Source organism: Nelumbo lutea, chromosome 2 (assembly GCF_056320005.1).
Source record: "Nelumbo lutea isolate HS-2025 chromosome 2, American lotus-T2T, whole genome shotgun sequence".
Taxonomy (NCBI): domain Eukaryota; kingdom Viridiplantae; phylum Streptophyta; class Magnoliopsida; order Proteales; family Nelumbonaceae; genus Nelumbo; species Nelumbo lutea.
This window is the reverse complement of record NC_142685.1, coordinates 25759769-25779097: the sequence shown is the minus strand read 5'-3', so window position 1 is coordinate 25779097 and position 19329 is coordinate 25759769. Positions and strand designations below refer to the sequence as shown.

At 36.3% G+C, this 19329-nt stretch overlaps 1 protein-coding gene across 4 annotated transcripts; it reads left to right on the top strand.

Moving 5' to 3' along the window:
- Positions 1-2641: 2641 nt before the first annotated feature.
- Positions 2642-16660, top strand: LOC148869328 (uncharacterized). Of its 4 annotated transcripts, none has more exons than XR_016107173.1 (7): positions 2721-2882; positions 3802-4234; positions 4671-4985; positions 6568-6695; positions 6793-6850; positions 13966-14080; positions 16001-16660. XR_016107173.1 is itself a non-coding variant. In XM_088969516.1 (3 exons), the coding sequence occupies exons 2-3, from the start codon at positions 3833-3835 to the stop codon at positions 5481-5483; spliced, it is 1215 nt and encodes a 404-aa protein (XP_088825642.1). In that variant the 5' UTR covers positions 2642-2882; positions 3802-3832; the 3' UTR covers positions 5484-5759. The 4 variants fall into 4 exon arrangements, 1 of the variants encoding a protein (XP_088825642.1); XR_016107172.1 differs by having other exon boundaries at positions 6789-6850; XR_016107171.1 differs by having other exon boundaries at positions 6568-6850.
- Positions 16661-19329: the final 2669 nt, after the last annotated feature.

The window sequence follows — 19329 nt, the reverse complement described above, 5'->3', positions numbered from 1 at the left end:
GGCAGTGCAAATTTTACATTCTAAAAAAATGATGCAAGATTTGTATCACCTTCCTCTTACCTCGTTTCTCTTACATGTGTAATGGGGATCACATCACTTTGCTTCTTACCTCACTCTCAAACACATAACCCTATGCTTATCTCTATTTTCATTCATATAAGCAGGGAATCACATTAATTATTTTACTTTTCACAAACAAATAAGACAAAATTAAATATGAATCAAAAGCAAATCAGAATTTACACCCAACCTATATGCACTTCAATGTATTTACACCAGTGCAAATGAAATCTGCAATGCAAACAAACTGTGTATATGGATACATATATAAATTGGAGTAAAAATGCAATTGCAAATGGTTGATCGTAGGGGGTCTTTCAAACAGGTTGATATACATGCCATGCCATAAAACTACAAAGTTGTTACATTTCTATTTTCATAAAAAAGTTATTGCGCATAGAACAATTCAAAAGTTGTAGCCAAATAGCCTTTTGTATTCTACAACATGACATTGCCTACTCATTTTGGTGGTATTTTATTTTATTTTTTTTGTCAATTGGTTCAGGGGAGCCAGTTTAGGTCTTCGCCACACCCTGAACCGGTCAAACCACCGATACACCCACTATAAGGGCGTATTGCTGGGGTGCTGGAATGATATGTATCGGCCGATACGGGCTAATACGTGTCAATACTTTGAACCTTGGTTGGGTTAGTTGTTGCATTGATAAATTTACCTTCTTACCAAACAGACTTTTAGTTGTAATGGATGCAAACATGAATTCCAATAAAACATATGCTTTTTTTTTTTTTTTTATCAAAAGCCCACTTGAATGCAAATTTACTTCCTTTTTATTGATGTACTTTTACATTTTATTATCAATGTAAATATGCATCAAAAAATGTGTTTTCTATCATTTGTCAATGCATAAATGTAATGTTGCCAAACACAAGCAAAAGTGAGTCAGACAACAATTTTACCTTAAACCGGGATTTACACTCTATTTGCACCGTTTCCAAACGCAATGTTAGTTAACTATGGAGATCAAATTAGTTCCGATACTTAAATGATAAAATATTCCAACTGAAGCATTATTTTGATTCTGAGTGCATGAATGATTATGACTGTTTTTATGCTCTCTGCACAAAAAAAGTTAAATAGGCATTATTGTCCAATTAATTAATATATTGAGTATATAATATGGAAGGAAAAATGATATCATGAGAATGAATTTACTCAAAAGAACCCATGAATAATTCTAATAGGTGATAAAATGATGGAAATTGAACCAAAATGGTTTAGCCATATGCAAAGAAAGTCCATCCAAACACCAACAAGAATAAATGATGTTCATTTGTCATAAGTTTAATGATCTAGTAAAGTTAGTTTGGATGGTGTATGTTTACCAAACAAAATAGGTCCATTACATAGGAGCTATTTTATTTTATTTGCATACTTCTAGCTGAATTTGTTTATAATATAAGATATTTTGATCCAATAAATAAGACTCAATTCAAATTCAAAATTTAACAAATCAACTTTTAATTTAGCTCTTGAACAACCTTGTATCCAAAAAACTGAGTATTTTTCCATTTTTTCAACCCTTCATTGAGTCAACCAGTCAGACCACTAAACTTGATGTCCTCATCACAATCCCAGTTTGGGTTAATCTCTAACCTGCTATATTACAAAACTTGCCAAACTTGCCAATCCAATCAATGATCAAACACCGATGATTGAACCTTTCATCCATTTGATCTATCAAGTTTTTATATTATTTTATTTTTTTACACATTTTATATTAATAACATCACATTATTAGAGGGAAAAAACAGTTCAACATTTGGGCCAAGTTTCATAACACTGATATTTTATTGCATGTAAATAAAATAAATATTTAGCTACAATACATTTACTAATGTTCATTTCAAGTTAAATATACATCTCAATCAATTAATTAAAGTCTGTTAATGTTATAACGAATCATGCCTTTTACTGCACATTATAAATGATGATGCACCATTAATTTTGGTGTAAAATAAAGAAAAGCAAATGTTTATAATATTTGAATGTAAAAAAAATATAAATATCACAAGATTTGAATAAGAGAGGATCAAACCAAAGTTGAAAATTAGCTTATGAAAAAACTAGAATAAGTCATTTTCATATGAAATGCAAGTGTGCAACCAAACGGAACCTTGATACATCTCATGATTCTCATTTTGACATTTTCCCAAGTATAACAATGATTAGACAGGAGCGCTCGCACCGAGGCAAGAAGAGTCAATCCAGACGTGCTCATCACTCCCGGCCCGATATTAGGACACTGAAATAACGGAGCCACTGATCGATAACACGTAAGGCTCCCACTGTATTTTCTATTGTGAGCGCTCCCACGTATCATTGATACGTTTTACATCAAAACAAAAGCATTCATTCGTCAGCTGCCACCTGTGAGGAAAAAAAGATGTTATCATCACAACCGTCAAAACAGAACTAATTTCACCTTCTTATTAGTGTGCAATGCGCCTAAGGCGCATATTAGGCAAACGATTTATTCATTTATTTATTTTTTCTGAATAATTCGTTATTTCGTTATCAAATTTTTTTGGTAGAAATAATTCGTTATGTCAGTTGTTTATTATGAGCGGACTTCAAATCCAAGACAAAGTCCAATTTAATAAATTTCCATCAAAGCGAGAGACACACACAAAAACAAATAGAGAATAAGAAAATTTTTCTAGAGAAAAAAAGATTGAAACACCGCAGAGAGAGAGAGAGAGAGAGAGAGAGAGAAGAAGAAGAAGAAGAAGAAGAAGAAGAAAAAGAGGAAGAAGATTTCTGAGATCGAACGTCGCAGCAACGAAGAAATTCATCGCAGAAGGTTAGTGAAAATTCCTGCGTTCTATGTTCCTCAATTCGATCAAGTTTTGAGGGTTCAATAATTTAAGTTTTGGATTTTTTTTTTTCTGCGTTAAGTCCAGTTTTATTTTGTCTCTGTTATTTGGTGGAGATTGGAATCTGTTGCAGAGAAGTTTGATTTCATTTGCACGTTGAGGATGGTCCTTTGATTGTCATTTGTGTTATTTTGGCGTCTGTATGTGGTAGTAGTGTTGTTTGTGCTCGTTGATATTCTAATCTGTTGCGTGCGAGTGTGGATAGTTTTTCATCTTGTTAGGGTTTGTTTTCAGCAGTTTTCTTTGTTTCTGAGAGGGCCAGGAGATCTTAGGGGTGATTTGGTTTGTGTGATGGATGGTACTCCGCTTTATTTTCTTTTGCATTACGGGAAGAAGTTTCTAAAAAAGGTTTTGTATTTATCTATGTTTTGTTGCCTTTTTATTTTTGGCTTTTCTTTTTGATAGTTATATATAAGTAAACTTCTTCTTCTTCTTCTTTAAAATTTATGTTATATTTCTTTTGAGTTATGGTTGTTATTGATATTTATAGAAAAATATAGTTTTTTTTGTTAAGTGTTATTTTCTTCGAGGTATTTCTGCTTCCTACCTCTGGTCGGTTGTTCTGTTCATAGTTGTAGATTTTATCACCTGAACTTGTCATCCTCGTCTTTTGATTATTGACTACGTAGACTTGTACACAGTTTCCACAGTATAGATTGAATTATCCTCAGAATCTTTTTCATCATGATCATGATCGTGAAGATCATTGATTATTGACTGCGTGGACTTATTCATATATCTTAGATCGAATTATCTTCATGATCTTCGTCATCATGTAATTAGTCTTATTTGGTTATGCTCTTATGTTTCTTTTCTCACAGTGAATTTGATTTTGGGTTGTGATAGGTTCTTGAGTTTGTGTTATAGTACTACCATCATGAGATTCAAGAAAGGGAGTAAGGTTGAAGTTTTGAGCAAAAAGGAGGTGCCTTCTGGCTCATGGCGTTGTGCCGAAATAATCTCTGGGAATGGGCACAATTATGATGTTAAATATGATGTATCGTCAGTCATCACCGAAGAGGCGGTTGTTGACCGAGTTTCCAGAAAAGCCATTAGGCCATGTCCTCCTCAATCAGAAGGTGCAGATAATTGGATGCAAGGTGACCTTGTAGAGGTGTTTGACAATGTCTCATGGAAAATTTCAATAATTTCCAATGTTATCGGTGGGAACTACTTTTTAGTCAGACTTCTTGGATCCTCCCAGGAATTCAAGGTCCATAAATCTGACATCAGGGTGCGGCAGTCTTGGCAAAATAACAAGTGGATTGTAGTTGGAAAGGTAATTTTTATTTGATTTTGTTGGCTTATTTTTCCATAATGGTGGTCATTTGTGTATCAAAGTTTAAAAAGGTTTTTGAAGGGATTTTTTTCCTATTTTCTTTATATTTTCAAGCATGATCTAAGAAAGATTCATAAGTGGTTTCTTATTTGATTTTTCGCATACCAATATACCATCATTCAAGAGTGTGGGCATTTCAATATTGTTTAGATTATTCTTAAGTTGATTTTAGTCCGTTGTGTTCATGTGGTTTGATCTGGTGATTACCTTGTTATAATTGTTCCTAGGTTTCTATTGATGTCTCTGTTGTTTTTTTTTTCTCCTTTTGGGTTTTTTAAGTATCTGGTATATAACAAGTAGGACATTCATGTACCCACTTTTTTATGGCCTCATGTCTTCTTTAGATTGATTACTTATTTTTTAATCATGCATGCAGGGTTCTGTGAATTGTGAAGATGGTAAAAATAATGAACTGTCAACTATGAAGTATTATAAGAAGTCAACCTTCCAGGAGCCACAAAAATATTCAGAGATGAAACTTCATGCAGGGGACGATTCTTTTCCTGTTGAGGACAATGTTGGTTACCAGGAGTCCCATATGGTTTCCTCGAAAACCTTAAAAAGAGGATCACCTTATTGTTCATCTTATGCTGAAGCATACGCAGGAATGGGCTTCAAAATTAGAGCCATTGAAAAAGCGGGTAGACGTCAACGATTGGTTCCAGGGAATCCACCTCCATTACATGAAAAGGTAGATGCTGTTGCTTCCCCACAAGAAATGATGGGTGAAAAATACATGCATTCTTCCTTTAACAACAGAACTACTGGATTTTCTGAAATGGATCTCAAGAAGGGAAAACCAAGTGGCAATATCAGGTGTTTTATTGCAGGAAGCTTGGCATCTAATGATGTGGAGAATAGTACTTGTTCTGTTGGTAGTTGTAGTGTTAATAGCATCAGTTTCCATGAGTTGCCCAACCATTCTACTGATGCTGAATCTTCTTGTGGATGGGGATATGACAAAAAAAGTTCCCTTCCCATGAAAGAGGAATTGACAGCAGAGGTTCATAAGTTAGAGTTGCATGCCTACCGTTGCACTGTGGAGGCATTATATGCTTCTGGACCCTTAAGTTGGGAACAAGAAGCTTTACTAACAAATCTCCGTCTTATGCTCCACATTTCAAATGATGAACATTTGAGGGAGCTACGGAACCTAGTTTCAGCTGAACCAAACAATACTATTAGTTGACAAGAAAGTATTTCCTGGTTAACAGGTTTTTTTTTTCCCAGTAGGATCTCTTTATCCTTTTTTTAATAGCTCACAGGTCAGAATATTGCAACAAGAAAAGTGAGTTGTTATATTTTGTAACTCCTGTTTTGGAAAATTCAATCTGTAGTGATCTAGATAGTCAAATTTTTTTTTTTGTTTGGTGATCTAGATATTCAGTTACTGTTACCTCTCAAATGTATGTACCATAAACTCTTATAGAGGAATGAAATTTAGAAATTGAAGGCTTTTCAAGTCCATCCTGGTGTTAACTGCTTTTCTGATTTTCTCTTTCTTTGGTGTTACATGGGCTTGTGCAGTATAAATGTTTCTTATTTTCAATATTGTTTCAGTTTTTAGAAAGGGTCCTCTTATGCAAAGAGGATCAATTAATAATTTAATTGGCGACACCAAGAAAAAATTATTTGGGCTTCCAGTTGTATTTTTGAAGGCTTGATGAGTGTATTCTTCCAATGTCAAATAATACAAATGGTGATGGATTTTTGGAATAGCACAAGCAAATGATTTTGTTAATTTTATGCAAAGCATTTATAAGGAAAACAAGGACCAAAGGCGTTTCAGGCATGAGACATCTATTTTACTGCAAGGCATTACCTATGCATCACTGGGGTGATAAGTTCCAGCTGGTCGCTTTTTGTACCTCAATTTACTTTTGTTCTACACGTTACAGCTTATTTGAATTTCAAATGCTATCCTTGTATGAAAATATAGAAGACAAATGAGAGTTTTATCTTTATGATTGAGTAGTAACAGTTTGGGTTACGTGATATTAAGAATGCGTATCCAGTGAAACTAATGCTTATTTTTTTCTTATCCCTTTCTTTCATATCTGTCTCTTTTTCCCTTTTGTTCCATTCCAGTGCTAGAAAATATTTTTAGTTGATTTTGGAACAAATTTGGTAATACACAGCTGCTCTATGCTTTCTTGCTTCTGATTTAAGACTGTTGGCTCTATTTATAAATAGTTTGGTGTCCTCCATACCATTTGGCATCATAGGGAGCTTCATTTTGAAGATATTATTGATGCTTCCCCTGTATTTTCCAGGGCCAAAGTTGGAGGCTTGTTCAACTTGCTTCCAAAGGTCTAAAGATGATGGTGGAGTATAGCCACCTCTCTTCCTGCTGTATACAATGGGGCAGTATCTGCATCCAATTCACTACAAATAAATCAGTGTATGATGAGCAGTTGGTATCATTAATTTCTTTAGTTCCGTGATTCTTTTCATTTTAGGCAAGCAGCAACCATTTTATCTCTCTGTGCTGAAGGAAGTTAGAAAGACATTCATAAAAGCTGCCATGGAATTTCCTCAGATGTGGATGCTTGAAAGGTTTATACAGCCACTCTATATTATTGCAACTTCTTTTTAATTTTTTTTTTACTTGTTTGATATGTCCGCACCATATTTTGTATATCTGGTATCACCACAGGCAATATATAGATCCCATTAATTTGAATAATTTTATTAAGTGTTGGACTTGTTTTGAAATGTTGTATATGGGAAAAAGAAGAGCAAATCTCATGAAAACTCAGAAGTATTTTTTGAAGAATTTTGAGATCTTATTCATTAGAAGGGGAACTTATAGAATCTAAGAGGTCCTGCAATGAAATTTAGTGTTTTGACACCCCTTCTCCAGGGATAACATCCTCAGGGGATTGTCTCTTCATCTACATCCATAGCTTCAAGTCTCATTACTATGGCAGCATCAGTTGTATGTCAAATCAAAAACCTTGATGGGTGTAGCTTGGCTAATCCTGGACCTTCAGGCATAGGAGGGCTATTTAAAGATTGTTTTGGGACTATTTGGCCATATACTGGGCCCATAGGTTATGGGGATACCACAAAGGTGGAAACTACTAGGTTTGCAGATGGGAAGAGGAAGATTACTTAATTTGAGGAATGTGATGGAAGAAGGGGATTCTTAAGTAATTGTTAAAGAGCATCAGTGATGCAGGGGCTAAGGAGTCAAAATTGGAAATTTCTGAAATCTTGTGTATTTTTGTATTTTTGGACAGTAGGGGTATTTTCGTCAGTTTACAATTTTTCTGTGGGGTCCAACGATGGGGTCTGATTTGTCTAGTTATAGTTTATTTTTAAAGTTTCAGAGTCATTGAATATGTAGTTTAACACTTATTAAGTCTTCTATGAAAGTTTGAATTGAAATAGGACAATGGCAGTTCAGTTTGAGTCTTAATAGGATTCTTATGAGTCTACAGTTTTTGAGTCCTAGGATTTTTGAGAGTCTGCAGTCTATAAATATGTATGGACGTTTTACACAAGAAATGAAAAATTTTGAGTGTTTTTTTTTGAGCTTATGCTTATTATGGTGAGTGATTCCCATACTCTAGAGTGATTCTAGGCACCCCATGAGTGATTCAGGGTATTCTCCCCCCCTCTCTCTTCTCTCTTTTCTCTCTCTCTTTTCTTTTTTGTTCTTTCAAGAAGCCATTACAGCCATCAACAGCCGTAAATTTCTGATCAAGGGAGATCATTCAACATTCTCAAAGGATTGGAATTGAGCTGATCCTACATCAAACAGTTAAGGAACATGAAGGTACCAAAGCATAATGAGGGAGATAAGAGTTTTGGCAAGAGAACTAGGAGTCTCCTGGGTCCATATATCAGCATGTATCAGCAAACAATCTGGCTAAGCTTGATTGTTTTGGGGCCAATTAATTAAGCAGACAATGAAAATTAGTGATTTAAAAGGTGCACAAGAGAGGTGCATTTTAGGGTATGTGCCTCGCCTAGGTCCCAAGTGCAGCACTTTCAGAAGGTATGCGCCTGGTGTGCCTTAAGCTTCAGGCCAGGCATGTGCCTTTTAAAAGACACTTGAAGCTACAAAAGTCTTTTTTTAATAGGAATGAAAAATTTAAGACCCTGATATGGACTTGTTTGGGCTTGCCTTGAGGAGCTTGGTACAAAGGCAGCTCATAAAATCAGGAATGCATAAACATCACATTAGCTATTTGAACTAATGCAATTGGGAAAAAAAATAAAGAGATTAGGAGTTTACATGCTTGAATATGTTTTATATGTTATGCTTGATTTTATTTTAAAATTTTCATTTTAAATATGTTTTACATGTTATGTTTTTAATTTGAGATAATAGGTTTTTTAAAACATTTATTTTAAAATTTAAGTTTATATTTTTAATCAATATTGTTTTTGATATTTTTAATATTTTTAATATTTTTGCATTTTTGCACCTTACTTCAAAAAGGCACACACCTTGTCATGTGCCTCGGGTGCAATATGGCCCTTGCACTTTTTTTTTTTGCGCCTTGTGCCTTAAAAACACTGATGAAAATGGAAAAAAGAACAGGTTAGGCTGCAGATGCCAGACTAAAACTTTGGGGATGCTTGGTGTATTTTGCATGTTATTTATTCTTTATTTTATAATCAATAAAAGCTAATGGCTTCCAATAAACGAAAGGTTTAGTGCTAAAACAAAAGCAAAAATGATGATTGCTTAATTAAATTTTGTACTAGTTTAAAAGAACCAGTGAAGTGGTTCATGTTGACATGATTCTTTAAGCTGGAAACTTTTTTTTTTTTTTTTTTTTCAGTTTGTCTGAATTTACCCTTATTAGCATAAATTAAAGAATAGTTGAAGGGGCCATAATAGTCCTCGCGGGCACTGAGCATGTCTGTTAATTTTGCATCTTTGCATGATTAAAGGAACTGAATACATTTAGAGTGCTATACAGCCCTGCTAACTAATCAAGGACCATGAACATGGACATATCCATCCCATCTCCAATCTAAGGATTCCTTGTTCTATTGATTGCCTCCAAACTTTAAACATTATGGTCTGATTCTACCTAAAGACCTGGAGGCCACAGGGCCTTGCAATCATGGTTGTATATTAGAGAGGTGGGCAGAATGCCCATGGCATCTCAAGGAACTGTGGATCATATCCAGTTGATGGCCTACCCCCACTATAAGCTTAAAAAGTGTGACTTTTTAAAAGACCCAGAGGCCATATTCATGCAATCTTGGATGTTTTACTACCGATGTTGGCCTGATACCTGTTGTTTCTTGAGGAACTGTAACAGCATAGACTTACACAACTTTTTTCTTGGTTTGGTTGATGAAGCTTTTCTATGGGTCAACAACAGAACACTGTATGGTAATAGTTCCTTGGGCCTTGTTAATTTTATAGTACTAAGGAATTACTCTTCTTTCAACCATGAATCGTTTTTGCACTTGATGACCAAATTATGAAGATGGATCCAAACAATGGGAAAAAAACAATACCATAGTTCTCTCTCTCTCTCTATATATATATATGTATATGGATTGCCAAACAGTGAAAAAGAAAAAGAGAAGTTTCTAAAAGGATGTAAACCATAAACAATACCATAAAGTGTGCTTTCACAGTTAAATCCTTTTATGAGGCCTTGGACAGTGCAGGACATTCAGTTGCAGCTCATACCATCTGGTGTAAAAACATGCCTTCAAAAATATCTTTCTTTGTTTGGATAGATTATCTCAACAGAATACTTACAAGGGACAACCTTGCCCGGAAAGATTCTTTACTGGGATTAGCTAGTAGTGTACTATGTGAAGGACGGCTAGAAACAGCGGATCACCTTTTTCTGCACTGCAGCTTCTCCTTTGGGATTTGGAACAGAATTTGACACTTGTTTCAAGTATAAAGTTGCTGGCTTGCTGCCCAGGATCAGTAGAGGACTTTGTAAAGGGTTGGAGGGTGGAAGGGATGAGTAAAAGTTGAAAATTAGTCTGGAATATAACCCCAGCAGTGGTTTTCTGGTGCTGATTCTATTTTCCGGAAAACTTTGGGAAAGATGTTCTCTTGGTTGGCTGGTCACAGGTTGTTTAAGGGTGTAGGTTTTGAGTCCTTTTTTGTACAGGATAATCTTTTTGTAAAGCAGGGTGGGGGTCAAGGTTAGAGGGAACAGCTTGTCTTGGTTCCTGAATACATCATCTTGCTGTACAATTTTTGTTCATACTAATACAAATGATACTTTACCTTTTCTCAAAAAATAAACCATACCATAAAACATGACAGTTTCTTTTAAGAAAAGTTAGAGAAATCCTCAGTCCTCACTGACATCTGGTGGTGGGCTTTATAGGCTGAAGGTAGGATTTGGTTGGTTATGGATGAATGATAATGATGGAAAGGCAAGTGGACAGTTTATTGTCTATCAAAGAATGAATAGGAAATTAGATTCTTGCAATGAAACACTTATGAAATTGGGAAAAGATGAGGATTCTTGTTGCTAGAATATACAGTAGAGAGAGAGAGAGAGAGAGAGAGAGAGAGAGAGAGAGAGAGAGAGAGAGAGAGAGTGGTCACAACCAGAATTGACTAAACTAAACTTTTACTCATCAGATCAAGTCTAATACGTTTCAATTGCAATGACTATTTGATATGGGGATTCTATTAGGGAAAGTTAGCTGCTATGCTGGATAGTCTAAGATTTGGAAAATCTCTAAAGTACAATAACATATAGGTGGAGTGTGGGGCAAAGTTGGAACAAAATGTGAAGGGCAAAATTCTTGGGATGTCTTTGTTTCCATGACCTTAAAACCCTTCAACCAAGCACTGCTTGCATAACTTGAATGGAGGCTTCTTCAAGACTGGAGCTCTCTTTGGGATCCATTACCCCTCCTTATCCCTCCTCCAATCAAGAGTGAGATCCAATTAATCTTGGAGCTGCAAAGCATTCAATCTGGATTAGATCTTCTCAAGAAGGGCGTGAAATGGAGAGGTGGTATGGGAATTAACATTCAATTCAAATATGGGAGGACCTTTGGATGCCATCCCCCCCAAACTATATAGAATCCAATCTCTGCGTCCAAGTCTTTTGCCCTTTACCCAAGTGTCATAACTCACCCTGCCTAGCCTGGCTATATGGAAACCATCAGTTCCAAGAAAATATTTTCAACAAGGAGGAAGTCTAGGCTATTATAGCCATTCTCTGAGTTTGCAAGACCAAGAAGACACTGTCCTTTGGGATCACTCCAGGTTTGGGGATTACTAGGTTAGATCTGGATCAATGTTTTAAAACGTGGAGGCGTGACGCAAGGCGTTCCACTACCTAGAGGCATGAGGTGTAGTTAAGAATACAAGAGGTGTAAGCCTCCTGAACACAGAGGAGGGGGGTTAGGAGGAGGATGAAGAGGAAGGGGGATCTCATTTTTTCTTTATTTTTAATAAAAATCTTTTATATTAAGAAGAATAAAGATGCATAACATTAGTTGAAAGGGGGCGAAAGAAAACAACCTAAACCATCATCACCAGCCAAGCCCTGGGATACAACCAAAAATTTAAAATTTTGTTTGAGTGTGTGTGTTTGAAGGTCAACGTGGTGAAGAAACTTCTGTCTGATTTGGATAGCCTACTTACCATGAGATCTGTAGATATATTCATAAGGCATTTTGATGAAAAGATAGAAATAGGATCTTGGTTAAATTAGCTCCATTACTAGTGGTTGAAAAAAGAAAAACAGCTTGCATTAATGGCTATCATATATTTGCAAATATGGAAAACCAGAAATGAGCTTTTCTTCAATGCTTCTCAGCCCAACTCCGTCTTGATTGTTCAGCAGACTGTGACTTTGCTTAACAAGTTGTTTCTGATCCATATGTTGGAACTGGTTAAATCTGAAGAGTCTGAAGTGGTCTTGGCCCTCCCTCCTAAGGAGTTGTTTAAATTGAACTGTAAGGTGGGCTATGATCAAACCTCAAAAAAGGGTAGTCTTGCTTGTGTCATCCGATTGAGCTCAGGTTCTCTCCTGGTGGCTAAGAGCAGCTAAGAGTTCTGTGGATTAGTTTTTGAAGCTGAGGCCAAGGTGCTTAATCTTGGATGTCTTGAGACAGTTCTTATGGAGATCCAAAACGCAGGTGAGTCTGATGCCAAAGCTGTGATCAATGAAACAATGAAGTGGTGAAGGTCAAGAGGAATCCTTTGAACCCCAATTTCAATGCTCTGGTTGATATTGATCTCATGGGTAGATGTTTGAATCATGTGTTTTCTGGCATGCCAAACATGAAAAATATTTGGCTCATGAATAGCTCAAGATGTTAGGCTTTCATCTCTCATCTCTTCAGTTTTTGTGTGTGTGTGTGTGTTCAGAAACCAAATAACAGCATCATGTAAAGCTTTGTCCCAATTATATGGGGTTGGCTACATTGCTTTCTTTGATCAGCAACCAAATAAGTTGAATTTGTTAATCTGTCAAAGAATATATGATAGTGATACAACATACAGTATGCAGAAAAGGAAAATTCACTCATACAGGCTAGGCCCCAGCCTACCCACCCCATTACATTTTTCCTTCCTTTAGTTGAAAAGCCCCTTACAGCTCTGTGCACTGTTGTCTAGATGAAGTATCTGCTAGACCATTTGCCCATCTATCAACCAAATGAATACTAGCGGCCAGTTCCTCAAACTCAGCACCTTTCTCTTATGATTTCTAAGCTCCCATTAACCTTCTTGTTATGATAGTCACAGCCCTTTTTTATGGCCTTTTTTTCAGGTCAACTATGATGCTGTACTCCCCACCTAGTGGTGTTTTTCTTTTCTAAAGGAAATTTCTATTTACCCAAAAAGAATGGTGGAATGGACTTGTCAAACAAAAAATGGTGGAATGGACACAGTGATCAGCCAAAGTGTGGCTGATATGTTGGCAAGATGGAGTTAGCAGAAGTCAATTGCAAATAGAAAGTCAAAAAGTTGTTTGGCTTTTGAAAGAAATATCCATTTAAGACAAGTGTGGCTGATATGTTGGCTGATATGTTGGCTTGAAGGTTTTCCAATACATCTTTATGCTTAAATGTTGATATAACTTTTGAAAGAAATATCCAGAAATCAAGAGGAAACCAAACACCTGGGTTAGGGCTTGGGGAAAACAAGTCCAATGGTGATTTTTAAGTTCTTGAAACACCATTTAAGACAAGTGTATTACTTTCTATGACATGAGTTTCCTGCGTTTCATTTTTATATTCCCTTCTCTAGAGTATTAATATCTAAGAAAATAAATACATCTCCAGAAGCAAAGGCCATTACCCAATGTTGGTCCCGGCTATCTGGTCTTGGGAGGGGTGGATTGGATACAGCGCTAACCTTTTTTTTTTGTATAAAGTAAATATAACTAAGAAAATTTTGGCAATATTATGTAATTGATGCAGCGTTTCCTCTTGATTTGGATGCATAAGATAACATGCTTCACTTCCAAATAGTTGGCATTCATTCAGCATCTTTGGAGCTTGTTAAATTTCTGTATGTTGTATAATAGCATAATGCAATGCGGTAGGTTAAGGTACTCTTGAGCAATTGTCTTCTAGCATCTGACACCAATGCCAACCAATTTATACATTATTCTTTTCTTTGCCTTTCGTGATTCAAGGGATGTTGTATATTGTATAGAACATATGCACCTTCAATGATTTTGCTTTCATTTTCCGACTTGTAGGGCTCAGAAACTGTCACACAACAATATGATTAAGGCAGATTTACCATTATAGATGGTGGGGCAAATGTTGCCTATCATGCTGAGTTCAAAGATGGAAGCTGCTTCCTTGTTTAAGGTTTGATGTTCGTTCCGTCATCATCTCGCTGCTGTCTTTCTTTGTTATTCGTTGCATTGCATTATTGCATTTACACTAGGCTCAGTTTGGTGGTGTAAATGCTTGGTAGTGCAAATAGGGCGTGTAAATTATGATATACTTTTTTTTCTTCAGATTTGACTTTGGCTTATTTGTTTGTTGAATCAAATGAAAAATAAAATGATGTGGTCCCCACTTTATATGGAAGATAATGGGATAGGATAATTATTTGTTTGGGATGCAGCAGGAAGCAAGATGACGCTGACTCCACTTTATACGAGAGGAATTGAGGTTATGAGGAAGGTGGTGGTAATTTTGTAATCAGTTTTTGAGGCTCAGTTTGGAAAGAGTACAAATACAAATATGTACAGTGCAAATACATACAAAATAGTACAAAATACAAGGTTTTGCACTCTTTATATTTGTATTTGTACCCATTCCAAACCTAAGCATGAGATGCCAAATTTGCACTGCCGGTTGGTGCAAATGAGAGTACAAATTTTGTATCAGATAGGTGTATAAATCAGTCACAAATAAACAGATGCAGAACTGAACCTTGTGCAGAATATGCATTCGGTTTAGATTTGCACTGCAAACAAACATAGCATGTAACAAAAGGACAACATGCTGGCATTCAATAGTTGATTCAAATGTGGTAGAAGATGATTGTGTAAGGCATCCAATTTTACATGGTATGCCTGGACATAGGGGTGTCAATTGGACTGGATTTGGTCCAATCCGATCCAGTCCAATGTGAGTCCATTATAAATGGACCAGGTCCTATCCAATCCAATGAATGTTTTGGACCAGTCCAATTCAATGTCTGGACCATCCAATCTGTTTAAAGTCATTTTGATTTAGATTGGTTTTAACCCAAACCCGGTCCATTGACACATATATTCTTATCTTATATTAATGGACCAGATATTGGCTTAATCCAATCCAATCCAATATAAATTTGTTACAGATGGAACAGGTCCAATCGAATCTAATAAATATTTTGGACTGGATTGGTCCAATCCAATAGTCTTGTTGGTCCGTCCAATCCGTCCAAATTGATTTTCCGTCCAAATTGATTTTGGACTGGACGGGGTCCAATCCAAAGCCAGTCCATTGACACCCTTACCTGGACAAACAACTAACATGCTTAGATAACAGTACCACATCATGATGGTCAGACTATTTGATATGTATTTATGTTGGATTGTTTCTATCTACAAAAATGTCCGTCCATTCTTGAAAATTGTCACTTGGGATTGACAAGAAACACAGCTGGAGGTGCCCGACACAACAAAATTGAAGTATCCAACGCAATCTGGCACCATGGACAAGGTCCTGGTACCATAGCTGGAAAAGTACCGATTTAGGAGGCACAGTTTAAAGCAGCTTGTTGTATATCAGCCCTAATTTCCAGTGTGTTGAATTTGTTGCATATGATACACATTTTTATTGCTTTAGCAGCTTGTACAGAGTTGCTGAGCCACTGATCTTTACTGGAATTTATTGCCTAACGTTGAGAAACTTGGATAAACCAAGTACAATTGATTTTTTGTTTTTTTATGGTAAGAAATCCAGTTGATGTGAATATTAATTGATATGAATAATAAAAGAAGGAAAAAGATAAGATTCATTTCCAATAACAGGGGGCAGGTAAAACAGTTATGTTCTAGTTTCAGCCCTTTGGTCCATGTCAAATGTAAATCTGAAGGATAAACTTCAGTGAAGTACTTATCTGCTATTCTCACCAGAGGTGGCAAAAAAACTTACAAGTGAACTGTCGTGTGGAAATTCTGATCCCCTAAATAAACGGTTTATATTCTTAACATTGGGGAATGCGTGCATTCGCCTGTATGTCAGTTTTTTTTTTTTGTTTTCTCCTTCTCATAGTTTTACTTGTTGCAGACAAGGTGAATCAAACAAGGAAGTGGAGTGCCTGTTAGTAAGCTGAAATCCTGGGAGGATGTTCCAAGTCATGAAGCGGTTAATGGCAGATGCTCTTTTGCTGTTTTATGATATCTCAAGTTACTTCTCAGAGGAACCTTTTTCCTGGGCATGTAGATTCTATATTGAGCTGCGATGGATGGTGTGAATTGTGGAATCCAATGAACCGCTCTGAATGCAAATTGCGGCCTATTTTGTAATGCCGGCCAGTGGGGGCATGCTATTATGTGTGGGAGATAAACTTGAGTTTGGGGGTCCACGGGCGCAGATGATTCTGGTTCGAAAGCGAGCCGACTCTGGCATGCTCTGAAGACTAGGTGGAAAATGTACGATAAACTAATGTAGACACATGGGAACTATCTCCAGTGGGCCGATAATTTCTGCAACCAGATCTAAAGTCCTGCATGTCCTAATTGGTTAGTGTTTCATGTGAGCCCCCACCCCCCACCCCCCACCCCCCACCCCAGCTTACTTGTTTCTATTGTCAATTTGTCATTCGAGACTGTCTTCGGAATTTCGGTTCCTGCTTTCTGATTTAATTGTTTTTTAAGGTTTGATTGTTTGAAGACGGCAAGTTATCAAGATTTGGTAGATAAAAGGAAAATAGGTTGGTTTGTTAAATATACTATTTTACGCTGTTTTTTTCTTTTTGGACTAGGCTTAGATAGGGTTGGACTAGGCCATGGTTACTTGGTCTGGACCTGAGACCCTTACCTGAACTTGTGTTGGAAATTGGAACAGATGATTGAGCTAACTTGAACAAAATGCAGCATGAAGAGAGTATGCGGTATGCCAATGTGCCAAATGAATTGATACTTTGAAGAAATGTATCTACAGATTGATCATTGATGGGGCACTGGTTGAACTTTTATTTTGTCAGGTGTACTGCAAATTGTCCATGCTCTGCGCCTATGGATAATTAGATACTGGGTCTGAGTCACGGTTAGTATCTACACCATACTCCAATGCTAGTTCACTTAAACCCAATTTTCCACTCATAAGATTTAGATAGAGATATCTAGATAGAGGTTGTCCTTCAACCTGACCCAGCCAATCTATTGTGCCTTTGAAATCTTTGCCATTCTGGTTCTAGCTAAAAAGCAACAACGAATCAGGTGGGTATTGCGTGACCCAATAATTTTGAACTCTATTGAAGGGTTCGATTAGTTAAATGTCACAGAGCAATACTGGGCATGAAGTACCATTTCGGATTTATCAGTGTTGGCTTTGACATAGCCCCGTCCAGCCTTTCCTGGACCTATTCGACTGAAGCCAACATTGATCAGCACTGAATCGATATTATTGTGTTGGAAGGATGAGACCGTTGGGACCATCTTCTGGGTTGAGTTTGGGACTGCGTTGTCTTGCCTCCATGGAACCCAGTGCTGTGGTCCTTCTCATGGTCCTGATTCCTGACTTCGATCATGTGAAAGTAGGCACCCAACAGCCTTACAGTCTTAAAGACCCAAATTTACAAAATTCAGTATATCGACCTAAAAAAACGGCTTCGTTTCGTAGTTCTTGACTCTTTGAGTTGTTAAATCAGCATCAACATTACATTGAAATTGAATATTTGTACTTGGGGCAAGATGGTACTATGAGCTCTTCTTTTGTTTTGTTTCTTTTTTAGGAAATGAGGAGACTGTCACCCAATAATTTTGGTAATTACCATCATCTAAAATTGTAGTTCTGGACTGGTTTCTCAAATGCTACAACAACCATTAATGAATTAATTTCTTTCAGGGCGATTTTCAGATATACCAGAATATGTTAAAACCCTAATATTAATCCAACCCAATATTCAAGTATTCAAGCTCTCACCATGGATTCAGTATATTTTAATGGTGTAATTTAAGATAATTTGTATTATGGGTTTAGACTTTGGATTAGAAGGATATAATCAAATGAAGAAGAGAGGGGTAAAAGGGAGGAAGTGGTATGAGTTTACTTTTAGAAAAGACGAGAGTTTTCCTCCAAAACAAGCCTTTATTTAATAAATTTATTTCTCTCTCTCTCTCTCTCATATGACTGTTCTTCTGTAACCTGGATAAGGGGATTACCACATGGGGATATCCAATCATCAAGATAAAGACAAAGCTTGACAATAAAAATATATTATTCATTTGTAAGCTGCCTAACTACCATAGCCAATGAGAGAGAATTCAGTTGCATTCTAATAAATGAAAAGGAATCTAAGTACCTAATATACTATTGAAATATATGTGAAGGACACGGTGGATGTGAACTCAATAAGAGGAACTTTTTGCCATGCCCCTCATAAATGCAAAACATCATACTATCGTATTATTATATAAAACAATACCATTTATCATCATCCTCTCTCCTTAGTACCTATTAGTTTTATTACAAAAAATCCTAACAACTTGTTTTTAATTACCCGTAATCCTAAATTCCTATATATTTAAGTTTTTAGAGAAATGGTGTAATACTAATAAATTCTTTCAGTTGTTTATTGAGTTTTCCCTTAAAATTTGATGGAAAGGGTATTTGCAAAAGTATGGATATAATACCGACAAAATATAGATGTTAAATGTAACCAAAACGTGCTTGAGAAATTTATGAAGGGCAAAACAGCCTTCTTGTTGAGTTCACATCCATAGTGTCCTTTTCCATATCCATTTCAATAGTATATTAGGTACTTGATTCCTTTTCATTTATTAGAATTCAACTGAATTCTCTCTCATTGGCTGTGGTAGTTAGACAGCTTACAAATGAATTGTCAAGCCTTGTCTCTTTAGGGATCTCTTGATGATTGGATATCCCCATGTGATAATCCCCTTATCCAAGTTACAGCTAAAGAACAGTCATGAGAGAGAGAGAGAGATACAAGTAAATTTAATTATTAAAGAAAGGCTTGTTTTGGAGGAAAACCCTCTTTGTCTTTTCTAAAAGTAAACTCGTATCACTCCCTTCTACTTTCCTCTTCATTTGATTATATCCTTCTAATCCAAAGTCTAACCCCATTCTTCCTTTTAAAATCAGAGGCTATACTTTCCTCTTCATTTGATTATATTATCTAGGCATTGTCTCCATACCTTGTCAACTCTATGAGATTGTTGATTAGGTGTCCCAGAAGATCACAACAGCTAATCAATGAATCAGCATTTCACAGCACCCTGTGTACAGGAGTACAGGACCAAGTCACCCCAACTAATTCCAGAGCAAGAAAATAAATATATAGCTTAGGGAAGAAATAGTATTACTTAAGCAAATTGGACCACTTAGTCACCTAAATTACAGGACCCATAACACAAATTACCTTAAATTAC